At 40.9% G+C, this 27,630-nt stretch overlaps 1 protein-coding gene across 1 annotated transcript in view; it reads right to left on the bottom strand.

Annotated features, from left to right (window-relative positions):
* The window catches only part of LOC124612984 (thyrotropin-releasing hormone-degrading ectoenzyme-like), a 291,166-nt gene that overhangs the window by 123,187 nt on the left and 140,349 nt on the right, over positions 1–27,630 (bottom strand). The window contains exons 11-12 of the mRNA XM_047141525.1: positions 20,850–20,931; positions 2,719–2,902 (exon numbers count right to left, since the gene is read on the bottom strand). Coding sequence (XP_046997481.1) covers positions 2,719–2,902; positions 20,850–20,931 — 266 coding nt within the window. The remainder of the gene's footprint in view (positions 1–2,718; positions 2,903–20,849; positions 20,932–27,630) is intronic.

Genomic DNA, 27,630 nt, shown 5'->3' with positions numbered 1-27,630 from the left:
ACTGGCTGCAATCCCGAAATCTCTTTGAACATGTGACCTGTAGACGTTCGGCGTCAAACACCTATGGAAACCTGCCAAGGGCTAGTCTAATCCTTGCCACACAAAATTCCACTATCTACATCAATACTCCACAAGCCAACAGACAGTGTATGGTGGAGGGTACTTCTGCTGACATTAACTAATCTGCCCTTCTATACTCCAATCGTGAATGGCACATGCGAAAACTGACTTTCAGTATATCTCTATATTAGCTTTAATTTCTCAAATTTCCTCATACGGTCATTTTGCAAGATGTATGTGGGAGGAAGTAATATGTTTCTAGAATGAAATTTTCACTCTACAGTGGAGTGTACGCTGATATGAAACTTCCTGGCAGATTAAAACTGTGTACTGGAGCGAGACTCGAACTTGGGACCTTTGCCTTTCGCGGGCAAGTGCTCTACCAAGTAATATGTTGTCTGACTCTTCCCAGTAAGTACAATCTCAAAATTTCAATAGGAAACCTCTCTGTGATGCACAATGCTTCTATTGTAGCATCTGCCACTGTAGTTTGTTGGGCATCTCTACAATGCTCTGACACTGACCAAATGATCCCATGATGTAACGTGCCACTCTTCGTAGGGTTCTATCTCTCTCTGTCTCTTCTCTCTCTCTTTCTCCCTCTCCTCTGTCTCTGTCTCTCTCTCTCTCTCTCTGTCTCTCTCTCTCTCTCTCTCTCTCTCTCTCTCTCTCGCTCTCTCCCCTTCCTATCAATCCTACTTGGTAAGGATCCCAGATTGATCTCTTTTGTGGCTGAGTTACATTAAAATTCTTCCTATGGATCTCAGTCTGGTATCTGCTTTTCCTACCTTTTGTTTCATGTGGTCATCCAACTTTAGGTTGCTATGGTTAGTTACCACTAGATATTTTATGGTAGATAATGTTTCCAATAATTTATCATCAATGGTGTGATTGTACAGTAGAGGATTTCTTTTCCTACGTATGTACAATATGTTACATTTATTGACGTCCAGGGTCAGCTGCCAGAGCCTGCACCATCCATCAATCCTCTGTAGGCCATTCTGTGAATTGATACTGTGTTCTGGTGCTGCTATTTTATTATAAACAATCACACCACCCGTGAACAGTCTTAAAGAGCTTCTGACTCTCTCTACCAGAACAATAATGGTCTTATCATGCTCCCTTGGGATATCCAGAAATTACCTTTACATCTGTCAGTTTTGTTCTGTTAACAGCAATGTGTTGAGTTCTATCTGCAAGGAAGTCACAGGTTGGAATTAAATGCCTTCCTGAAGTCAAGGAACACCGCATAAACATGAGCACCATTGCCTACAGTGCCATGGACCTCATGGAAGAACAGATTGAGCAAAGTTTTGCAGGATCTCTGTTTGCAGAATCCATATTAATTTTTATAGAGGAGATTTTTATTCTCCAAAGCTCTCATAATTCTTGAACATAAAATGTGTTCCATTTATTCTGGAACAGACTGATGTCAATGATACAGGCCTATAATTATGTGGATCTGCCATCAGACCATTCTTGAAAATAGAAGGAACTTGCACTTTTTTTTCAGTCACTAGGTACTTTCATTGCTCCTGTGAACTATGATTAGGTGCTGCTAAAAGGGGAGCATATTCTTTCACATAATCTTTGTAGAATCTTATAAGTATCTCATGTGGTCCTTATGTATTTCCGCTACTAAGCAATTGTAGTTGCTTTTCACTTCTGTGAGTGGTTATCTCAGTATCCGCCATTTTGATGTTCATACGGTGACTGAAACGAGGCACTGTTTTATGATCTTCCACGGTGAAACAATTTCAGAAGATTGAATTCAGTATTTTGGCCTTCTCCATGTTATCTTCCTTACTTGACTAAGCCATACTGAACAAAGCTTTTGAGTTTTTTTTTTCTTTTTGTGCTCCACGTCTTCATCCTCAGCACTGAATAATGATGTTGCATACTCAGATAACACAAAATATTCAGTGCTGAGGATGAAGGTGTGAGTACAACTAAAAAATGGAAAAGTATTTTCAATGTGTCTTGGACAAGTATGTTCCAACCAAGGTCTTAAGGAATGGGAAAGACCCACCACAGTTTAACATCCTTGGTAGGAAACTCCTATGAAAACAAAGAGAGCTTAATCACAGATTCAAGGGAAGTCATAACCTGGCTGACAAACTGTGTTGCTTTCCAAAGATGGACAGAAACACTATTAAGTAGGAATCATAATGTCTTGGCTCAGATGTGTGCATATCAATGTGAGAAAAGAAATGATGAAATCAGAATAGCACAGGTATTTCTCATAAGGAACAGTTCTTGATATAAACTGATAATATCATATGATCAGGATGAAGAATGACAAATTACCAAAGGTACTTTACTATTAAAAACTGTGATGAAAAATGGATGTCAAATTCTTGCAACATTTAGTTCGCATGATGGTAATTTTGAATCAAAACATTTTCACACATTCATAAGCAAAGAACTTAGATCATATGTTTCAATCAGAAAGCTATCTAAAGAATTAAACTGTGCATATACATGTGCTCATGCCATCTCTCTCTGTCTATGTCTCCCTCCACACACACACACACACACACACACACACAAGGAATGGAGAGATATAGTGGGATGGGGGAGGGGTGGGGAGGGAGGAAGGGAGGGAGAGAAGTAAAAACATTGAACAAATATATGTAAAAAAGTATCATTTGTTACTACCTGTTCAACATATGCTGTCCTTGTATGATAGTTTCTTCTCACCGTGACTACTGGAAATTGCTGAACTTTCATCCACGAGCTAACGATCTTTGACACAGTCACTCCAGGAGGAAGATCTGCGTGCCTTTGGGCTTGATCTTCAATAGCCAAAACCATGTCATCTGATGCAAAAGTCTCATATAATCTGCAAATAAAAACATAATATTATGTAAGCTACCTGATAGTGAAGTTTCTGATTTCTCATGTATTCAGCCCAAGCCGAGATTTCACATTTCATGTGACTCCAGGTGAGTCATCTACATTGTATTAGAATATATATGTTAACCTGAGACTAAATGACAAAAGAAAATGATCTACACAAAATTCACTGGAAAGAACAGCTAGACCAACACTAACACACAGAATTCAGAAAGATACATAGAATTTCTGGTGCATGCAATTCATAAACAGTTTCACCCTATGGACACTGCAAAGAATAGGAAATAAGAAAAGAACTGAAAATGAAGGGTAAGACGTATGGATGTTGGATGGAAGGTACAAACACTCAAAACTTTGAATCAGTGAAGACACTAGGAGTAAGAAAAGATTTGGAAATAAAATGGATTAGTAGAAAAGTCTCTGGCTGCGGAATGTGGATGATGAGCTACTGGTGATTGACAGGTAATACATAAGGGAACATCTGAAAAGTAATCAGAGAGTTTAAATGGAAATGACAGATGTAGAAAGCAATAAAAAGTTAAGAACAAATTACAAGACATGATATCAGATAATGTAATCTAATAAATGGGAAACATCAAAGAGGTAGATGTAACCTGATGCAGAAAATGTAGAGCATTAATGAAACATAAGCTCAAGGTAGCAACGTGACAATAGTAAAGGTGTAAAATTTGGCATAATTTAAAACCAAGCAGATAATGCCTGTCCTTACTGCTTCATTGCACTATCTTCACAGTAACAAAATATCAGGTGTTATTAGTAGTGCCAAGAGTTTGTTTGAGGTCATTTATTCAATTATAGTCCTATTTTTATGAGTGCTACTAATATCCTTTGTTGCATGATGCTTTAAACTTTTTTCATTTACCCTCAATTGTTATACCAGTTTTTATTCACTCCCAATAGAATTCTGTCAAAAATACCAATAATTTCACTACATGTTTTAAGTTATTAAAGTGAGGAGAAGTAAAGAAAAAAAGATATAAAGAATGCAAAATGCCTGAGAATGATCATGTTTTACTTAAACTTGAAACTATATCACCTGGCAGAGAGTCCAAAGATTCTGGTAATGTTTAAAGTACACCAGTGGCAAGACACAGTCAACATCTTCACTCTGGAATAGCAATGATAATGTTTCCACTGACGGTCACATTAAAGGGGAGTTATGAAACATGTTTTTCTGCAATTCCTTCACAAAACGGAGTAAATACTCCTTAATTTGAATCAAGAACAGCTGCCAGCATAAGTAGCACAAAAACAGATATCCTTTATGTAGTAAAGCAGCTTATATCACTTAATAAAGACAAGTCTTTTGGTCCAGATTGTGTACTACTTAGGTTCCTTTCAGAGTACACTCATACAAATGCTCCATACATGGCAACCATATACAACTGATGGTTTGACAAAAGATCCATACCTGAAGACTGGTAAGTTGCCATCATCACACCAATACTGAAGAAAGGAAATATCACTGACATTGATTTGCAGTAGGATTTTGGGTCATATACTGTGTCTAAACATTAAAAATTGCACTGAAGAAAACAATCTATTGACAAAGAGCACAAATTCAGAAAAAATATTCTTTTGGAACACAAACAGCTCTTTATTCTCCTGAAGTAATGAGTAATATTGACAGGGGATCTCAAATTAAATCCAATTTTCCATATTTTCAATAGACCTTTGATACCCTTCCTCACAAACGAGTTCTAATCAAATGGTGTGCCAGTGGAGTACTGTCTCTATTGTGTGATTAGATTTGAGATTTACCATCAGTAAGGTCACAGTTCACAGTGAGACACAGAAAATCATCCAGTAAAATGGAAGTGGAACACAAGCAGTTCTTTGTTCTCATGAAGTAAAGAGTGCTATCAACAGGGGATCTCAAATTAAATACATTTTTCCATATTTTCCTAAGGACTTTGACATCATTCCTCACAAGTGAGTTCCAACCAAATTGCGTCCCTATGGGGTATTCACAGCACTGCATGACTGCATTCAGGATTCCCTGTCAGGAAGGTCACAGTTCGTAGTGAGTCATAGAAAGACATCCAGTAAAACAGAAGTGATACCTGGCATTCCCCAAGAAAGTGTTGCAGGGTCTCTACTTTTTGTAATCTATATAAATTGTTTTGGAGTAAATCTGAACAGCTGTCTTTGATTCCAGAATGAGATATTCACTCTGCAGCAGAGTGTGTGCTGTTACAAAACATCCTCGTAGATTAAAACTGTGTGCCACACCGAGACTCAAACACGGGACCTTTGCCATTTGCAGGCAAGAGCTCTACCATCAGAGCTACCCCAGCACAACTCATGACCCATCCCCACAGCTTCCTTTCTGCCAGTACCTCGTCTCCTACCTTACAAATTCCACAAAAGCTCTTCCGAAAAAATTACAGAACTAGCACTCCTGCAGCAATGGATATTGGGGGCAGATGGCTTAGCACAGCCTTGGGGATTTATCCAGAATGAGATTTCCACTTCGCAGTGGAGTGTGAGTTTATATGAAACTTCCTGACTGATTAAAATGGTGTGCCAGACAATGACTTGAGCTCAAGAACTTTGCCTTTTGCAGGCAAGTGCTCTACCATCTGAGCTACCCAAACACAAATCATGAGCCATCCCCACAGCATCCATTCAGCCAGTATCTCGACTACTAACTTTGAAATTTCATAGAAGCTCTTCTGCGAATGTTGTACAACTAGTACTCCTGGAACAAAGGATATTGTGGTTAAATGGATAACCCACAGCCTTGGGGATGTTTCCAGAAGGAGTTTGTCATTCTCCAGCGGAATGTGGGCTGATTTAAAACTTAAAGGCTGATTAAAAATTGTATGAAAGATCATGACTCAAACTCACAACATTTGCCTTTCACAGGCAAGTGATCTACCATCTAGGCTACCCAAGCGTGAATCACAACATATCCCTACAGCTTCCATTCTGCCAGTACATCATCTCCTACCTTCCAAACTCCACAGCAACTCTTCTGTGAATCTTGCAGAACTAGCAATCCTGGAACAAGGGATACTGGGAGGACATGGCTTACCCACAGTTTTGGGGATGTTTCCAATGTGAGATTTTCACTCTGCAGTGGAGTGAGCATTGATATGATACTTCCTGGCAGATTAAAACTGTGTACCACACAGAGACTCAAAAACGAAACTTTTGGGATTTGCGGGCAAGTGCTCTACCATCAGCACAACCCACGACTTGAGCCCACAGCTTTCATTCCACCAGTACCCATCTTCTACTTTCCAACCTCAACTGAAGTTCTTCTGGAAAACTTGCAGAACTAGCACTCCTGGAACAAAGGATATTGTGGGGACATGGCTTAGCACAGCCTTGGGGATGATTCCAGAATGAGATTTTCACTCCTCACCAGAGAGTGCACTGATATGATACTTCATGGCTGATTAAAACTGTGTGTCAGACCGAGACTCAAACACGAGACTTTTGGTGATCGTGGGTAAGAGCTCTACCATCAGAGCTACCCCAGCATGATCCACGACCCGTCCCCACAGCTTCCATTCAGCCAGTTCCTCATCTCATACATTAAAAAATTCGCATAAGCTCTTCTGCTAATGTTGCAAATCTAGTACTTCTGGAACAGAGGATGTTGGTCAGACATTGCTTAGCACTGCATTGTGGCTGTTTTCAGAATGAGATTTCCTCTCTGCAGCAGAGTGTGTGCAGATATGAAACTTCCTGGCTGATTAAAACTGTATTCTGGAGAAAAACTCAAACCCGGGACCTTTGCGTTTTACATGCAAGTCTCTACCACCTGAGCTACTAAAGCATGAATCACAATCTGTCCCCATGCGTTCCATTCTGTCAGTACCTAGTCTCCTACATTCCAAACTTCACAGAAGCCCTTCTGTGAACTAGTACTCATGGAACAAAGGATATTGCAGGTACATGGCTTACCCACAGCCTTGGAGATGTTGTCATAATGAGTGTTTCATTCTCCAGCGGAGTTTATGCTCATATGATACTTCCTGGCTGATTGAAACTATGTGCCGAACCGAGATTCAAATACGGGACTTTTGCCAATCGCGGGCAAGTACTCTACCGTCTGAGCTACCCCAGCATGACTCACAACCTGACCCCACAGCTTCCATTCTGCTGGTACCTCCCTGCTACCCTCCAAATTTCATTGAAGCTCTTCTCCGAATCTTGTCAAGGGGATGTTTCCAGAATGCGATTTTCACTCTGCGGCAAATGTGCACTGATATGATACTTCCTGGCTGATTATGACTGTCTCCTGGACAGACTTAAACACATGACTTTTGCCATTTGCAGGCTAGTGCCCTAGTACGAATCATGACTCATCCCCACAGGTACCATCCTCCCTGTAGCTCATCCCGTACCTTTCAAACTCCACAGAAGCTCTTCCTGAATCTTGCAGAACTACCACTCCTGGATCAACAGTTATTGGAGGGACATGGCTTAGCTCAGCCTTGGGAATGTTTCCAGAATGATACTTCCACTCTGCAGCAAAGTGTGCACTGACATGAAACTTCCTGGCTGATTAAAAGTGTGTGTCAGAGAAACACTCGAACTCAGGACCTTTGCCTTTCGCAGGCAACTGTTTTACCATCTGAGCTACACAGGCAAAAATCATGATCTGTCCCCACAGATTCCATTCTGCCAGAACCCCATCTCCTACCTTCCAAATTTCATAGAAGATCTTCTGCGAATCTTGTAGAACTAGTACTCATTGAAAGAAGGATACTGCAGATAGATGGATTACTCACAGCCCTGGAGAGTTTTTGGAATGAGTTTTTCATTCTCCAGGGGAATGTGCGCTGATATGAGACTTTGTGGCTGATTAAAGCTGTTTGCTGAACCGAGACTCAAACATGTGACTTTTGCCATTCGCAGGCAAGTGCTATACCATCTGAGCTACCCCAGCATGAATCACAATGCATCCCCACAGCTTCCATTCTGCCAGTAACTCATCTCCTATCTTCCAAATTTCATAGAAGATCTTCCCTGAATCTTGCAGAACTATCACTACTGGAACAACGGATATTAGGGGGACATGGTTTAGCCACAGCCTTGGTGATGTCTCCAGAATACGTTTTCTATACTCCAGTGGAGTGTGTGCTGATATGATACTTCCTTTTGTGATTAAAACTGTGTGCTGGACTAAGAGTCAAACACGGGACTTTTGCAAATTGTGGTGAAGAGCTCTACCATCTGAGCTGCCACAGCACGATGCATGACCCATCGCCACAGCTTCCATTCTGCCAGTACCTTGTCTCCTAGCTTCCAAACTCCCCAGAAGATCTTCCCCAAATTTTGCAGAACTAGCACTCCTGGAACAAAGGATAATGGGGGTACATGGCTTAGTACAGCTTGGAGATGTTTCCAGAATGAGGTTTTCACCCTGCTGCAGAGCGTGCGCTAATATGATACTTCCTGGTAGATTATAACTGTGAGCCGGACCAAAACTCAAACACAGGAGCTTTGCCTTTCGCAAGGTAATTGCTGTACCACTTGAGCTACACAAGCATGAATCACAACCCATCCCCATGGGTTCCATTCAGCCAGTACCACGTCTCCCACATACCAAATTTCATAGAGCTCTTCTGCGACACTTGCAAAACTAGCACTCCTGAAAGAAAGGATTCTGTGGATACATGGCTTACCCACAGCCTTGGAGATGTTTCCAGAATGAGTTTTCATTCTCCAGCGGAGTGTGCACAGATATGATACTTCCTGGCTGATTAAAACTGTTTGTTGGACCGAGATTCAACCACGTAACTTTTGCCTTTCACAGGCAAGTGTTCTACCGTCTGAGCTACACAGGCACAAATCATGATCTGCCCCCACAGGTTCCATTCTGCCAGTACCTCGTCTCCTACCTTCCAAATTTCATAGAAGACCTTCTGCGAATCTTGTAGAAGTAGTACTCATGGAAAAAAGGATACTGCAGATACATGGCTTACCCACAGCCTTGGAGATGTTTCCAGAATAAGTTTTTCATTCTCCAGAGGAGTGTGCACTGATATGATACTTCCTGCAGGATTAAAACTGTGAGAAGGACCGAGACTCAAACATGGGACCTTTGCCTTTCCAAATATGTGCTCTACCATCTGAGCTACCCAAGCACAAATCACGACCCATCACCATGGGTTCCATTCTGCCAGTGCCTCGTTTCCTACCTTTCAAATTTCATAGAAACTCTTCTGCTAACTTTGCAGAACTAGCATTCTTGGAAGAAACAATAAGGCAGAGACATGGCTTAGTCACAGTGTAGGGGATATTTCCAGAATGAGACTTTCAGTCTGCAGCAGAGTTTGCACTGACATGAAACCTCTTGGCAGATTAAAGCTGTGTGCCCATCCTTTGCTGTGCCACTCTGCTCTGCAGTATCCTTTGTTCCACGAGTGCTAGTTCTGCAAGTTTTGCATAAGAACTTCTGTAGAGTTTCGAAGGTAGAAGATGAGGTACAGGCAGAATTTAATCTCTGGGAATGGATCGTGAAGTAGCTCAAATGGTAGAGCACTTGCCCGCGAAAAGCAAGGGTCCTGAGTTTGAGTCTTGGTCTGGCACATAGTTTTAATCAGCCTGGAAGTTTCATGTCAGTACACACTCTGCTGCAGAGTGAAAATGTCATTCTGGAAACATCCCCTAGTCTGTGTCTAAGCCATGTCTCCACGATATCCTTTCTTCCAGGAATGCTAGTTCTGCAAGATTTGCAGAAGAGCTTCTGTGAAAATGGAAGGTAAGACACGAGGTACTGGCAGAATTGAAGTTGTGTGGAGGGGTTGTGAGTTGTGCTTGGGTAGCTCAGATGGTAGAACACTTGCCCACTGAAGGCAAAGGTCCAGAGTTTGAGTCTCCTTCCAGCACACAGTTTTAATTAGCCCTCTTAGATTTATTGCAGATGATGCTATTATTTACCATGTAGTCATACTAAACAGGATCTATTGTATTTCAAGTAATGGAAAATCTAGGATGGAATAACAACTATATTATTGAAGAGACAGACTGCTACTCACCCTATATAAGGGAACACTGAGCTGGAGATTCAAAAAAGGGAGAGTGAAGTCTGTTCACACTCACACTAGCATGGTGGTGACAATCACAAATGATCTACATATTTCACCCCTGCATTGATTAGTTATTTGAATCAAGGTTATGACATGATGCAGGACTGTGATAAAGTCTGTACATATGAGTACAATTACACACGAATACAGGCCCATTCAGAGATAGAAAGTGGATGAAACTTTTGAAGAATGGTGGGTTTAAGGGCAGGGGGAAAAACGTGCCATGGCAAGCACGATGCAAAGAAAATCTCCAAGATATTCAGGGCAGGCAATAAGAGCAGTAGTCAATTGCTTTCTACCTGCAGCAGATCATGCAAGTGTAGATTATGTTAGTAGTGAATACCATACAGTTTGGTACCCAGTGTCATATCTTCTGGCAGTATCATGAACTGTGACTCCCCAACCCCCCCCCCCCCCCCCCCCCCTCCTTTCTCCTCTCCGGTCCACTTTTTCTAGACCACTGTTGGAAGAGTTCCACTGACTCCACCTTGCTTCCGATTTAAATGTTTGGCTACTTCTGGGTACCACAGCAGAAGATACCTGATAATAGGTAGCTTTGCTACGCTATGGAGCTCATTTACCTTGTATGTGTCCCTCTTCTTCACCATAGCATCTTTGATGCATATTATTGCCTACTCAACGAATTAAAGAAATGATATGGTAGCCTGCTTCTTCTTCTTCTCCTCCTCCTTCTCAGGCACTGGCTGTCCCATATTACTGTCCTTCTGCCCTTGGCAAGGTACTCTTTTCTGCCTGTGGATGCCTCCCCCCCATGACACACACACAACTACACAACTACCACTGGTGGGTTATTGCAGCCAGTCATGGTTGACTGACGTGGCAATTGTCTGTCACTTTGTGGCTGTGCTGTCACAAACTGTGGTGGCTTCTTCCTGTTTGTCCAGTTTTGCAGCTTGACTACCACATCCCCAAAACCAGCATGCAACAGCCATTCTTTGACTGCCACCTCATCATGGATGCAAAGCAGCCCCTGGAGGAACACATTGGTGCTCTTATGATGCTGGTTTGGTGGCTTATTCTTCTTTTTGGGCACCACAATGATGTGAGTGACCACAGCATGCATGAGTGCTCTGTAGTCAACCATACTTACTGCTTGCATATCAATTGTGGAATCAGAATCAACAGACTGGACGCTAACTTCTCGCTTGCAGCAAGTGACTATTCGTCATACACCTCTGCCCATCCTGTACAGAAGAGGAACAGGTGTATGGTTGTCATCAGTCCTCCGTCAGCTGGCAAACTCACTGAAATGCATGACCAAAGGCCTCTTTGCTGTATCAGCTATCTTCAGCCCATCTTGTTTGCCTATGTTAGTAAAACACATCTAAAATAAAAAACGGACACATAAGCATTCACACAACTGCAACTCACACATACATGGTGACTATCTCTGGCTACTGAGGGTGGATTGTATTCATCAGCACCTGATGGGAGAAGCAATCTGTAGGTGGTGGGGTTAAGGGGAGACTGACTGTGGAGGGGGAGGGTTAGGGAGGGTAGGGGTGGAGGAAGGTGTAGTGCTGCTAGTGGGAGCTTGTAGGGACATGGTGAGGACAGGACAGGGCTGCTAGGTGCAGTTGAGAATTTCAAGAGGAGAGAGGTAGGGGGTGGGGGTGGGGGTGGGAATACTAGTAGGTGAGCTGCTTGAATAGAAGGCCATCTATTGCTGGATGGGAGCACAGAAGGGGATAGGTAGGTGAAAGACAGGGACTAGGAAAGTTTGAGGCCATGGAGGTAATGGGAATGTAGGATATAGTGCAGGGAGATTCAATTGCAATTCAAAAAGCTGATGTTGGTAGGAAGAATCCAGATTGTGCTGGGTGTGAAGCAGTCACTGAAGTTAAGCACATTGTGTTGGGCAGCATGTTCAGCAACTGCATAATTCATTTGTCTCTTGACCACAGTTTGTCAGTGGCTATTCATGGAGACAGACAGCTTGTTGGTTGTCATGCCCACATGGAAAGCAGCACCATGGTTGCAGCTTAGTTTGTAGATCACATGACTGCTTTCACAGGCAGCCCTGCCTCTGATGCGATAGGAGATGCCCATGACTGGACTGGAGTAGGTGATGGTGGGAAGATGTATGGGACAGGTCTTGCATTTTTGTCTATTGGAGGTGGGAGAAAAAGGAACATAAAAGGAGTGGAGCAGGAAAAGATGGATGGATGTCTTGGCAAAGGACTGCAAATGAATAGGGCTGGAGATGGAAAGGGGAAGTGATGACTGGGCAGAGGGGGTGGAAGCTGTTGGGTGGAGGTTATGGGAACTGTATGTTACCATAGGTTGAGGCCGGCATAATTATGAGAGTAAGAAATGTGTTGTAAGAATAACTCCAATCTGGGCACTCAAGGAAAGCTGGTGGTGGAGGCAAGCATCCAGATGGCTCACATAATGAAGCAGCCATTGAAATCCAGTGTATTATGTTGAGCTACATGTTGTGCTATTTCCTGTCACAACCCCAATCCTCCCATCAGCCCCAAAAACCAGCCACTAAGGAGTGTCCCCTTCATCAGCCAGTACCGCCCTGGACTGGGACAACTGACCATATTCTTCACCTCATTTCATGGTGCAGTGGTAGGTAATCAAACCTACAATGCAGTCTGAAATGAGGGACTTCATATCTGAGATACTTCCCACCCCTTCTAAAGTGGTGTTCTGTCACCCATCAAACCTCCACAACATCCTAGCCCATCCCTATGCCACTCCCTGTCTTAACTCCTTGCCACAAGGATCATATCCCCGTGGAAGACCCAGGTCCAAAATCTGCCCAATCCACCCTCCCAGCTCTTCCTATTACAGTCCTGTCACAGATTTATCCTACCCCATCAGAAGCCAGGCCACCTGTGAAAGCAGCCATATCCTTTACCAGCTCTGCTGAAGTCACTGCACAGCTTCTTATATTGGTATGACTACCAACCAACTGTCCACCATGATGAAGGTCACCACCAAACCGTGGCCAAGAGCAAAGTAGACCGGCCTGTGGCACAACATGCAATTGAACATAACACACTTGATTTCAATGGCTGTTTCACTATCGGGGTCAATCTGGATCCCTCCCTTCATCTCCAGCTTTTCTGAACTGTGCAGATTGGAGTTATCCTTACAACACATTCTCTGCTGCTGTAATTATCCCGGCCTCAACCTACAGTAACATACTGTCCCCGCACTCTCCATCCAACAGTTTCCACCCCATGTTCTATCATCTCTTCCCCATTCTCGTCTCCCACCCTGTTTATTTGCAGTCCTTTGCCAACACATATGACTGTCTTACCCCACTCCTCTTTTGTTTTTGTTCCTTTTTCCTTCACCACCCTGCCCCACAACATCCTGACTCTGCACCTGTCGGCAGACTAATTCCTGTAAACTCCACCAGACAGCCTTCACCTCTCTCCCCACCTATACACTACTGTCCCTTCCCCTTCCCCTTGCCCTTCCCCACCCCCTCCAGATTGCTGCTTGCATTCCAGCCTGAGATGTTGTAGCTGGCAGTCATGTGAGTGAGGTGTGCTTGCTTGTTTGTGTGAGTGTGAATGGTGTGTGTGTGTGTGTGTGTGTGTGTGTGTGTGTGTGTGTGTGTGTGTGTGTGCGTGTGTGTGTGTCTGTGTGTGTGTGTCTTTACTGACGAAGGCTGTCACCAAAAGCTATATGTGAGTGCCTTTTATTCATACCTGTCTGCAACTTGACGTCTCTTCTTTACAGTAAGTAGCAATCTATCTTTTCCTACATTATTGATATACCTACTTGGAGTTTCCATTGTTTGAAAACGTAGTATCCTATGACTATAATATCAATTAGTCACTGTTGCAATCAGCCAACTCATAAAAATACATGGTGTAACACTTTGTAGGGATGTGAAATGGAATGATTACATAGGCTTAGTTGTGGCTAAAGCAAGTGCTAAACTTCACTTTATTGGCAGAATACTGGAGATTTGCAATCAGTCTACAAAGGAGATTGCTTACAAATCACTCGTGTGGCCAGTTCTAGAATATTGCTCAAGTATGTGGGACCCTCACCAAATAGGACTAACAGGGGATACTGAACATATAAAGAGAGGCGCAGCACAAATACTCACAGATTTATTTGATCCATGGGACAGTATAACAGAGATACTAAAGGAACTGAACTGGAAGACTTTTGATGATAAACGTAAACTATACCAGGAAAGTCTATTACCAAAGTTTCAAGAATCATCTTTAGATGATGACTCTAGGTATATACTAAAACCTCCTTCATATCACTCACATAGGAGTTGTGAGGATAAGATTAGAATGATTACCGCATGCTCAGAGGCATTCAAATAATCATTCTTCCTGAGTTCCATACATGAATGGAACAGGAAGAAACTCTAATAACCAGCACAATGTGACATACCCTCTGCCATGCACTTCACAGTGGTTTTCAGAGTGCAGATGTAGATGTAGACCAGCTGCTATCATGATACACAAAACATTGCAGATCTGTCTCACAGTTATGGCCTGGGATCAAACACACCAGATGATGACCACTACCCAGGGGCCCCTGCAGGTTCGTGTTTCCCCACATATGAAAGAGAATTTTTGTGAACATATCTGCTCATAATTTTTCCCTATTACACTCCTGGAAATTGAAATAAGAACACCGTGAATTCATTGTCCCAAGAAGGGGAAACTTTATTGACACATTCCTGGGGTCAGATACATCACATGATCACACTGACAGAACCACAGGCACATAGACACAGGCAACAGAGCATGCACAATGTCGGCACTAGTGCAGTGTATATCCACCTTTCGCAGCAATGCAGGCTGCTATTCTCCCATGGAGACGATCGTAGAGATGCTGGATGTAGTCCTGTGGAACGGCTTGCCATGCCATTTCCACCTGGCGCCTCAGTTGGACCAGCGTTCGTGCTGGACGTGCAGACCGCGTGAGACGACGCTTCATCCAGTCCCAAACATGCTCAATGGGGGACAGATCCGGAGATCTTGCTGGCCAGGGTAGTTGACTTACACCTTCTAGAGCACGTTGGGTGGCACGGGATACATGCGGACGTGCATTGTCCTGTTGGAACAGCAAGTTCCCTTGCCGGTCTAGGAATGGTAGAACGATGGGTTCGATGACGGTTTGGATGTACCGTGCACTATTCAGTGTCCCCTCGACGATCACCAGTGGTGTACGGCCAGTGTAGGAGATCGCTCCCCACACCATGATGCCGGGTGTTGGCCCTGTGTGCCTCGGTCGTATGCAGTCCTGATTGTGGCGCTCACCTGCACGGCGCCAAACACGCATACGACCATCATTGGCACCAAGGCAGAAGCGAATCTCATCGCTGAAGACGACACGTCTCCATTCGTCCCTCCATTCACGCCTGTCGCGACACCACTGGAGGCGGGCTGCACGATGTTGGGGCATGAGCGGAAGACGGCCTAACGGTGTGCGGGACCGTAGCCCAGCTTCATGGAGACGGTTGCGAATGGTCCTCGCCGATACCCCAGGAGCAACAGTGTCCCTAATTTGCTGGGAAGTGGCGGTGCGGTCCCCTACGGCACTGCGTAGGATCCTACGGTCTTGGCGTGCATCCGTGCGTCGCTGCGGTCCGGTCCCAGGTCGACGGGCACGTGCACCTTCCGCCGACCACTGGCGACAACATCGATGTACTGTGGAGACCTCACGCCCCACGTGTTGAGCAATTCGGCGGTACGTCCACCCGGCCTCCCGCATGCCCACTATACGCCCTCGCTCAAAGTCCGTCAACTGCACATACGGTTCACGTCCACGCTGTCGCGGCATGCTACCAGTGTTAAAGACTGCGATGGAGCTCCGTATGCCACGGCAAACTGGCTGACACTGACGGCGGCGGTGCACAAATGCTGCGCAGCTAGCGCCATTCGACGGCCAACACCGCGGTTCCTGGTGTGTCCGCTGTGCCGTGCGTGTGATCATTGCTTGTACAGCCCTCTCGCAGTGTCCGGAGCAAGTATGGTGGGTCTGACACACCGGTGTCAATGTGTTCTTTTTTCCATTTCCAGGAGTGTAGTTTCTACAACGTACTTTCAATACACTGTCAGTGTTAAAAATATAAACGAGCTTAGAGTATGATTATACTAAAACCTGTTCTTACATTCACAGATTTTGCATTTCCAGCAATTTACCTTATTTTCTGTTGGTTCTATTGAAGCCTTATTCTGCATTTTTTATGTGTTGCATTTAATGTCCATTTACAACAAAAGAATTTTTTCTCTTAGTGTTGGCAAGAATGAACAATGCATATGCCTTTAGGAAAAAGTAAAATAGTTATTCAAGAATGTATTTATACATGTTGCTTAATGTAATTTTCCCACCACTTACTGTTGTGAACTTGTACCAGGTACTGATGCTGATATGAAAATATTGATAATTTGTATCAATATTGTAACATATATAATGACAATTTGTGAATTACAAAGTTGGTGTGTCTATTATTTATATTTGTTTTCAAAACTAAAGAAAAATATGAAATTGCACACTATTGAAAGATTAACTAAAGAAAAATATAAAATTGCACACTATTGAAAGATTTTCTATCTACAAGCATGTGTTGTCAAAAAACAGATGTTCCTTTGCTTTTGAGAATGTCTGAATATGACTGTCATACACTACAATAGCTGTGAGATGATTATACAACAATTTTTCTACATCTTCATTAATGAGATTCCTTACAGAAAAATAACATTTTTAAATTAATTATCCTCTTTGTAATGCCAGTCACAAGTTTTTATAAAGCTTCTCACTACTTTAGTTCAGTGGTTTTTAGGTCCACGGCTCCCTTGATCTGAACATAAATAGCTGCCGCACCTTTCACACATATGTGACTCGAAATAAATTAAAGCTTTTTTTTTTTTATATAGTAAGAGTAGTTTTTTCTTTATGAACTGTTGACACAAAACATTTTAATCAACTTCTAATATTACTATATCTTAGTCTTGCTATGAAAATAATGGAAACAATGATCTTCCTTCTTAGTCATCAATCGTCATCACAAGCAGGGCAGGTTTTAGGGCCAAGTGTGCACAAGCAGTCGCTTGAGACACCAAGCATTGTCACACTAGATGCGACCATAGTGCTAAATTTGTGCACAGGGTGTACCATAAGAATGGTGAAAATGACCCATTTCCAACCTCACTTATATTTCAGTTATTTTTGAAGATCTTACCAAGTGCTGAAGGAATAGCAACTAATGTATAAGGGAAGGAACGGAGGGAAGAGCACCAAATGATATGTTGCTCTTGTGGAAAAATGGAGAGGCAGGAGCACTGAACGATACGCCACTTGTTGGGAAGTATGTTCTTGAATTAGCCCTAGGTACAAGATTGGAAACTGCACCTTGCATTGCTTTCTCCACAGTCATTTGTGATCTATAAGTCATTTTGATGACTGCCAATGCTGAAAAATCTACCTCACATAAAATGGTTGTTGGCAAACTGTATCAAAAGTCACAGAGACTTGTGACTCCTCTGAGGATAGTCCTGCTTCATCAAGCTCCAAAACTCAAGCAGGATGAGGAAATGAACTTCGATTTCAGTGTAGAGTTGAAGAAACATCAACAAATCACTGTTGTTCTTCAGTGAAAAGAGTTGATGGAAGTTCTACATTGAAAGGAGCTTTGATCCATTTATGTTAATCACCTTCTTCTGGAAAGTAGTTCAGAAAGCAATTACTGAGTTCAGTAATATGACCCACAAAAACAGATTTCAATTCTTCATTCAACTGAAAGTCACTCTCTTTTAAAATCATGTGAACAAAAGGAAAAACATGATTTATATCTTTGTCATAAAAACGTTTTCTTCCACTATAATGGTTTCTTACAGAAGTCCACCATTTTGCCTGGCAGTAGGAGAATGTTGGTCTCATTACCTCGAAGGAATAAATTCAGTGAATTGAATTTTTGAAAGAGATCATGCAGCTGCATCAGCTTCAAAACAATGTCACTATCTACAAACTTCTTCAAACTCATATGCTTCTCATGACCAGGGTAAGGAGTAAAGTTCATTTCTGAGTACATTGATCCTTCTCAAGACATTCCCATATGAAAGCCAGTGGGAGTTATTGTAAAAAATTATGGAAATGTGCTCAGCTCTCACATTTGTTGAAAACATCCCAACTTAAGCGACCAACTTTTAATTCTCTCGAGCTTCCATCTTCATCAAGTTTGGCCAAGTATTCCTCCACCCTTGTCAAGCTGTGACACCGAGGTCCTCAAAAGAGAATGTTTCTGCGATGGGTGGTGATAGCTGTTGGAGTGCAAATACTGATCCATGTGGGTGGGTCTCCAGCAAAAACTATGGCTCAGACACCCATTTGCTTTACGGGAGACAAGGATGTCAAGGAACAGCATCTGTCTCTGCCTACATTGTGAACTTCATGATATCATGGATACTGATGTGGTCCAAGAATTATCCTGGCTTTACACATCTGTGAGACCAGAGAACAAATGTGTCATTGACTTAATGATAGAAGCAACTAGGCTTTGCAGAAGCTGTGTCCGGAACAATGTCCTCAAAGTACTCCATAAATATTCTGGTTCTAACTGGAGAAAATGGGCTCCCCATTGTGACACTGTCTGTCCAGTTAAAATATCCTCCATCATACAAAAAATTCAGAGACATCAGAGTGTGCTCTTCTGAGGACCTGGGTGTACTGAGCAGAAGCCATCTCAGACACTGAAATCCTGCTGAAAGAACTGAGCCACTTGTGGAAAGGATTCAAGGGAAACAGCTACAAGAATCACCATATTTTGCAAGCCATCTCTCCAAAGACACATAAGCAGAAGAACCCTGAAGAGAACTTGAAGAATCTTGCATTTTTTGCAATTTGTTGGCTCATGACAGGAAAGATAAGTCAGCACCTAAAGAAGTATAAGACATTAGTCTTTAGGGCTCCAGCAAAAATTTGACAACTCATGGAGCCTGTAAAAGATAATGTAGGCCACAAAATGCCAGGAATGTATAAAATACCATATGGGTGTAGACAGTTTTATGTTAGACAGTCTGTGCCCACTACTGAACAGTGCTGTGTAGAAAACAAGAGGTGTTCTCACCTTCAGTACCCTGAGAAACCAACTGTAGCGGAGCATGCTCCAGAAAATGGACATTATATTACATTTGACAAGAAATCTGTTATACATGGACTAAGATTTCTGGGATAGTGTGATAAAAGAAATGATCAAATTTCAATTTTGTGACAACACATCAATAAAGTTGGTGGCATGCAGCTAAACCCGGCTTGGGACCTGGCCCTTTGAGGGTTGAAGCAGATGGGGCAGGTTAGCAGTGAAAACCTTACCAGGCACTGAGGTGACAAAAGTCATGGGATACTCCTAATATCATGCCTGACCTCATTCTGCCTTACTTAGTGCAGCACCTTAACATGACATGGACTGAACAAGTTGTTGGAAGTCCCCTGTGGAAATATTGGGCCTTGCTGCCTCTATGATGCTGCCAGTGCAGGCTGTTGTGCATGAACTGAACTCTTGATTATGTCCCATTCATTTATGCCCTATTAATTTCATGTGATCTGGGTGGCCAAGTCATTTGCTTGAAGTGTCCAGAACGTTCTTCAAACAAATCACAAATAACTGTGGCATGGTGACTTGACATCATGACATGGTGACATGTCATGACATGGTGACATGAATGGCTGCAAATGGTCTCCAAGTAGCCAAGTAGTTGAACATAACCATTTCAAAAAAGTCAGTGATAAGATCAGCTGGAGCAGAGGGGACAGTCCGACCATGTAAAAACAGCCCACAACATTATGGAGTCACCACTAGCTTGCACAGTGCTCTGCTCACAATTTCCACAGCTTTGTGGGGCCTGCACGGCACTAGAGCTTTGAAACAAATGGCACACTGTGGTCATTCTTCACTTCCAACAGCAGGACACGTAAAACCAAAATTCAAAAAGCTTTCATCATACTACTTCCATTTTTTAATCTATTCATGTCTTTAGAACTAAATGACACATTTGAAATAACATGGTTAACACTTACATGCAAATCGTAGAAGACAAACATCAGTTAAAAATCATTAGCAATCAACAAGGAGTCACACAGTACAGACCGCAGTCTAGGTTCCTCCCATAGTGACAATACATACTTGCCAGCCTGATAGATATCACTACTACCATACACATCATTTCTATACTCAGAAAGAAAATTAATGAATCATTATTATGAAAGCATTGTAATGCTCGTACTGTAAGACTGTGACCTCCTTGGGACAGTTTGAAACCCTCTGCTCTAGTTCTGTTTATAACTCACTTTATGTATGTTTAATACATTTTTAAGTCACTTTATTGATACTGTCATGAAATTTTAATGATAATTTTTCTCGTATTTTAGGTTATAAAAATGCAGACCCTTTGGTTATGGTCCCTTTTTCACATTCACAATGAATTTTTGTTAGAGGCAGCTGTCCCCATTGCCCCCCTCACACACCCCATCCCCCTACAGTTGCCCATGACACTATCTACAAATTTTGTCTTATAGGTACACCGAGCAAAGTGCAACAGAATTGTATGCTGCCCTTTTGGACCCAACTAGGAGGACTGTGTTGACCCATACAGTGTACAACTATTTCCATTAGGTCAGTTTGGCATATTTGTTGTTCTTATTTTACAGTTAGGATATTTTTTTCATCAGTAAATTTTATTGTTTCATGCTCTGCTTCCCTTCACTGTAACACTACATACATTTGCAAATATGCAAGTAGTGAACAACTAGTTTTGATAAATTTATATTATTATGGAACAGTTCCACTAATTGATTTAAATGTAGAATGTGTAATCAACAAAGCGTAACATGTCAAAAAATCAGAGTTATTACCTGTCATGTAGAAAGCTGTCAAATGCTGATCTGACAATATTCTCACCAAGTGTATAGTTCAACATTCGAAGTACAGTCGTACCTGAAAATTTATTGAGATAATGTCGGTAATAGATATTAGTAATACAGAAATAATAACCAAATATTTGTGGCATTTATGGGATAATATTTCTCTTAAGTGATTAATAATGCAGAACACTTATTGTTCAAAGTAATATTTTCCGTATTTTGAAATATCACAGACCATGTATTGTAAAAGATACAGAAATATGTCAGAAAGTCAAGGAATGGCTACCATATGCAGCAGTAAATTAAGCAACAGTAAGTTTCACAAATAAATGTGACTACAAGGCACTTGACAGAATGTTTTAGATATGTTGTCAAGTGTCTGCAAATAGCCAGTGCCACATAACAAATGTCAATTGACTTTGTACTGCTATTGCAAATGATACTAATAATGAAGTGGCATGACTGTCTCCTGTTATCATGAATGCTTATTGGAGCTCACAAATTCCTCCTGATCTTGTCAGGGCCCCACAGAGAATCTTATTCAACAGGAAGTTGTAACCTAAAGTTCTGCTGGAAGTTGTCAAAGGAATTCATAGCCATGCTGCCAGGAAAAAAAAAAAATGCCCCATAACCATGTGCTCTGAAATGTTTATCTTAAGAGCTATGAGCACTTGCTCATCTTCGCTACCTTGAAACACAACTCTTCCAATCAATAAGTGCTCACAACTTTTTTAGTATACATTTCAGAGCACATGTTTAGTGGATATTTTTATCTTGTTTTGATCCACACTACCACTTCCCAAAATATGGAAGGCAAAGAGCTTACAGCAGAAGATATTTGTTTCACAGTATCAAAGATCAAGATTTGCTCATAGCTCTTAAGGTATGCATTTTAGAGCCCATGTTTACTTGACTTTTTTGTTTTAAATGATCATTTGTGTTATATTCTGAATACTGACCACCACTTTTGAAGCATCCTGTACTATAAAGGCATATTGTCAATCATTTTTCATCATTTGATATGCGAATAGAAAAAGGGGAAAAATGACAAATATTGATACAAAGTCCCATCTATCTTTGGCTTGGAGAGCATATGTCATATGATGTTGTTAACATTTCACCAGTGCTTACAGTATTTTCACTGTACTGAATGAAAATGGAGGCTCTCATTCAGTCTCCCAGCAACTGCAAGAATATGTGTGTGATAGTATTTTTCAAAGATGAAATCTACAACTATCCATAGACTCCTATAGAGACCAAGAATAGATAATTAAACTAATAACAATATAAGCAGAGGCTATGAGAAAACATTCCTCACACACTGCATATATGAATGAAATAGAAAGAAATTAATTAAATAATTAGTTTACACTTCAGTTGGTAAAAAGTTCTTTATTTTACTCTGTGAGTGGTTTTGGATTTTATCTGGAAGTCCCAGTTTCTAGTGCAATCTGAAAATTACATTTTGGCAAAGCAGCACCAAGAAGCTATCCTATTATGTGGAACAATAAAAATATGTGGATATAGACACAACATATAATATTACTTTATGTAAGATTCATCTTAACACATGAACTTTGTAACAGTGTTGTAACTCTTAATTTTTTTTATTAGCTGTCCATGTACAACCTAACCTAATCTAACCTGTATGTGTTACTACTGTGCATCAAAATACCAGTAGGATGTGTTGAGAGCAAGCACTAACCTTGCATTCATTCATAATCTCTTTCATTATGTTCAATGGATCTCAATGGAAAGGAGATGCTGAATGACTTTAAGCACACATTAGCAAAGCAGTGGAGTAGTTAAAACTGAATAAATGCCAACAAACCACTATAAAGTATGTGTCCTTAATCAAGCTAAACTTAAAATAGCAAAATTGAGAATAACACCAATAAATACATGGTCTCATGTCTATATGTCTGAATAAATTCTTCTCTGGCTTCCAGATGTATCAGGTAGGTATACATCCAGGAGCTTTCTACTACATGTCCTTTGCTCATTGTGTACTATTTGGTTGTTACTTTCATTCTTATATTACAGCCATGGTGCCAGCAGTGACATCACTGGTGCTCAGTTCATTGATGCACAGTTCAATATTTTTCTCCTGCATCTGCCGTGACCATTGCAATCTTTTAATGGTCAGGTGCCTCATTGTACTCTCCTGCTAGCTGTCATCTTTGGTGAGAGTGCTATTAGGTGTTTGGTTTACTATAGTTCTTTTTTTATGCTGTTGTGGAAACCATTAAACCTCATGATGACAGAGGTGTCTTCAATGCAATTTTATGTAGATTTTCCCAAGCACAGATACAAAAATGTCTCATTCTCAATTTAGCACTGTTCTATCATATACCTCATTAAATACAATATACTGTGCGGTGATTTTGGCTGTCTGATGAAACTATAATGCTGAACTCCATTAAACAAGTAACTCCCCAGTTAATTATGTAAATTCTTATTAATATTTGCTCCAACTAAATCATATTTTAACTGTATTAATTTTTGTTGCCTTGCTTGCACTAATACATTAAATGCAATTAACAATGCAAATGGTAACAACAAATTGATCATCAAAAGCAGATCAATTAGATTCACACAGACTACAGCACCAAACAAAAGTTTTGCTGAATAAACTGTTAAAGTGATCACAAAAACCATTAAGTGACAGAAAGGAAATAAAGACTTCTGGCCATGAAGGTATTTCAACCACACTGCAGAACTATTTGACTAAATTGACAGTTATTATACCCCTGCTAATAATTAATTATTTTTTATGTCATTAATTGCCATTTGATTCTGATATTGTATAACACGTATATGTAGTGTAGGCATGAATCTATTCAGTTTTTATTTAGACCTGATTTCATTCAATTTCATTATTCCAGTTAATGCAGATGAGTGGGAAAAACAAAATCCATAATGTTCGAGTACAACATTAATGAGGAGGAGGCGATTAGTGTTTAACATCTCATCGACAATAAGGTCATTAGAGATGGAGCACAAGCTCAGATTATGGAAGGATAGGGAACGAAATTGGCCACACCCTTGTCAGAGGAACCATCCTGTCATTTATCTTAGGCAGTTTAGGACTGAATGACACCCTTCACTAAGTAATTAAGTCATTAATTAAAAATTAGCAACAACTGGTATAAATGTATCTAAATCTAGATATGGTGCCTAAAAAAATCTGCTGACGATATGATGGCAAGAGGAAACGTATAAAGCATAAAGAAATGTGCAAGTCCTTAGAGTCAGTGGCTTCTCTTCTAACAAATGGTGAAGGGAAAGGAAGAGGGGTGGAGGAAAAGGACTTCCTCTTCAATCCTTCTGCTAGAAGAAGGAGCCACTGGCTCTGACATCTTGCACATTTCTTTGTCCTTTAGATGTGCCTTTTGCTGCCACCACATCTATCCAATTACGATCTATTATATTTTCAAAAATGGAATAGTTTTGTTGATATAAATATGGTGCCTGTGCTTGTAAATGGGTTATTCTCAATGTGAATGCATAACGTGGTTCCACTTTTTTTTTTAATTTTCTAAACCACCACATATTTTGTCAACAGTATTATTACCATAACATATAGTCCATCTGAATAAGTAAAATTTAACCCATCTATTTTTCAAACCAAAATGAAGCTTCCAAAATAGCCATGTGTGGTTACCTATCATTATGCTCATATCTCAGTGAAATTTTGGTCTCAGAAACTGTAATGCTAATATCTTCATGAAAGTGTTGGTTGAGCTAGCAAATGAACAACACCTATGTCTAAAAAATTACTGACCAGCAACCAATCAAGTAACACCTATGTAATAGTTTGAGAGAGTCTGAATTCATAATGTTGTATAGAATCTGGCCACTATTGTTTATTCGTGAAATGTGTGTGACTTGTGGCTCAACACACTGAGACACTGACTTCTACAAGTGTGTGATTTTGTATGAACTTCTTTTGAACATGTGCACTGCGTATGCCAAACAGGCACTATGTTCTGCTGATACAGAGTTCAACTTAAAAGTATGATTATGTTGGTAACGTGGTGGTACCTACTTGCATATAGCATCTGATGCAAAATGGGATCTGCTCATCAAAATGTTTATGGTGATAATAAATGTGGAAAAAGCCACATCACTTGAAAATTAGTATACTGTACAATTCCTGGAAATCAGTTTACAGCAGTTTTAGAAGATGTTGATCATTGAGACTCTGAGGGCTTACCAGGCAATTCAGGAAGGCACCATTGCATATGAGAATGTCTTCCTGGTTTGGTATGGCAAAATAAACTCAGATAGTGAAATGGGGCAAAATTATGAGCTTGTGGAACATGATTATTCTGTTATTTTAAATCATAGGAACTTCAGAATGTGTTATTTCAGTAATTTAATTTCTGTCAGTGGATACCAATGATATATCAGAGATAGAGGCATATGTTGTTTTAAATATTACAGTAAAAACTCGATTAACCGTCACTCTTTAAACCGTCAGTTTCTGTTAACCGTCACTGCTGTAACAGCATAATAATACTGTAATAACAGAATGCTCTAAGGTGCAGTGACGCGTTCGCTTTGTTTATTTACTCTATTTTAGTGGGAAGTGAATGTACCCGCCCGCCGTAGAATGGTACATAAAATATGACCTTCAGTTGATGTGCTAACACATCTCCCCCTTTTCTTGTCTTTGTCTCACTTGTGAGTCAACAATCACCACTGGATTGGTTTCTAGTTGTGGCTAGAAGACTGTAATTGTCGCAGTGTATCTAGCGGGCTGTGCCGTGTTATGTGTTTTCCACTTGAATAAGCTTTATTGCCTAATATTTTACACTACCATATTTAGTGCAGATGTGTGTGATACAGTGACTTGTTAAAATGTCTGAAAAACGTAAATGTGTTGTTTTAGGACTTAATCAAAAACTTGACATTATAAAAAGCTTAAGAAAGGGCGAAACTGCGACAAGTGCAGCGCTGATTTATAGTACCGGGAGAACAACAGTTAACGATATAAAACGTGATGCTGATAAAATAGAACAACATGTGTCAACAATTCAGAGCATGGATGGAGATGTGCGAACAAGAAAGACAATGAAACCTGCAAAATATGATTAATTGGTCACTGCAATGTACCGATGGTTTATACAAGCAAGAAGTCAGGGGATTCCACTTTCAGGACCTATAATAATGACCAAGGCTGTTAAAATGAACAACAAACTTGATGGTGACTCATCTTTTAAAGCAAGTATCGGATGGCTCGACAAGTTTAAATTTCGTCGTGGCATTCGTCAACTTGATATCAGTGGAGAAAAACTCAGCGCGGATAGCTCTGTAATTGCTGAGTTCCGGGAACAATTTAAAGAAAAAATGGCTGAACTGAATCTTGTTAGGGAGCAAGTTTACAATTGTGATGAAACTGGGCTTCATTGGAAGGCTTTACCACAAAAGACATTAGCATCACTCTCTGAAAAAGCTGTTCCAGGTTTCAAAGTGCAAAAAAATTGCATCACTGCTATGGTTTGCGCAAATGCCACCGGCAGTCATAGGCTACCCCTACTTGTGATTGGGAAATCAAGAAAACCTCGTGCATTCAAGAATTTGAATTTGAATGCTCTCCCTGCACAATACTACACCCAGAAGAGTGCTTGGATGGATCAATCAGTTTTTTCTGACTGGTTTCCCAAACAATTTGTACCTCAAGTTAGAGCACACTTGGCTGAAAAAAAGTTGCCACAGAAAGTGCTATTACTATTAGACAATGCCCCAATGCACCCTACTTTTGAAATGAAAAGTGATGACGGCAACATAACATGTCTCTTCCTTCCAGCAAACACAACTTCACTTATACAGCCCACGGATCAGGGAATCATCGAAAATATGAAACGTCATTATAGAAAATATTTATCAAAAGTTTGCTCTCATTTCATGAATCAACATCTGTAAAACAGGAGTAGTATTAAAGATGCCATTTTCAATGTTGCCAGTGCATGGAGTGATTTGTCAATGTCAAATCTCAAGAACGGCTGGAATGAACTTTGGCCTCAACCTAGAGGTGAAGAATCGAAGGAACCTGAGTGTGTGACAGTTGACGAGATGGTCAATTTGTTCAATAATTTACAAATCAGCACAAATTTGACGTCTGAAGAAGTATCAGAGTGGTCAGAGTGTGACAAAGTGGGCAGGGGTTTTCAAATTTTGAGTGATGACGAAATTGTTGCCAGCGAAAGTGCCACCAAAGAAGAAGAAGAAGGGGCTGATGAAGACGAGTGTTCAAACCATGAAGAAAAACAAACTATTAGCCATTCAGAGGCTGAAACAATGCTGTCCAAGTGTATATAATGGTTTGAAAGTCAAGAAGAGGCTAATGCAATGCAGGCACTACTGCTCTGAAAAATACGAAATACTGCCGCAGTGAAAGCTCGAACATCAAAAAGGCAGAAGAAATTGACTGACTATTTTCAAGCTAGATAAACTATTTCACTTGTAAGTTTGTAGTACAGTACAGTACTGAACATTATGTATTTTGCAACTTTTGTAGCTGCTGTACGGATGTTTTTTTCATGTAATAAATAGTTTTATTTGCTATTACAATCGTGTTTAATTTGTTTTTGCTCCGAAATATTATTATATTACTGTGAGAGTGATATGTGTCTATACATAACATAATTGATTGAGGTTACGTTTTTGAGGAATACAGTGTTTCTGTTATCCGTCTATTCGCTCAACCGTTCTCTACCACGGTCCCGAAGATGACGGTTAATCGAGTTTCCACTGTATGTCAGTTAAA

This window comes from Schistocerca americana, chromosome 1, assembly GCF_021461395.2.
Source record: "Schistocerca americana isolate TAMUIC-IGC-003095 chromosome 1, iqSchAmer2.1, whole genome shotgun sequence".
NCBI lineage: Eukaryota > Metazoa > Arthropoda > Insecta > Orthoptera > Acrididae > Schistocerca > Schistocerca americana.
Note: the sequence above shows the minus strand (reverse complement) of the source record. Positions and strands in the feature narration are given on the sequence as shown.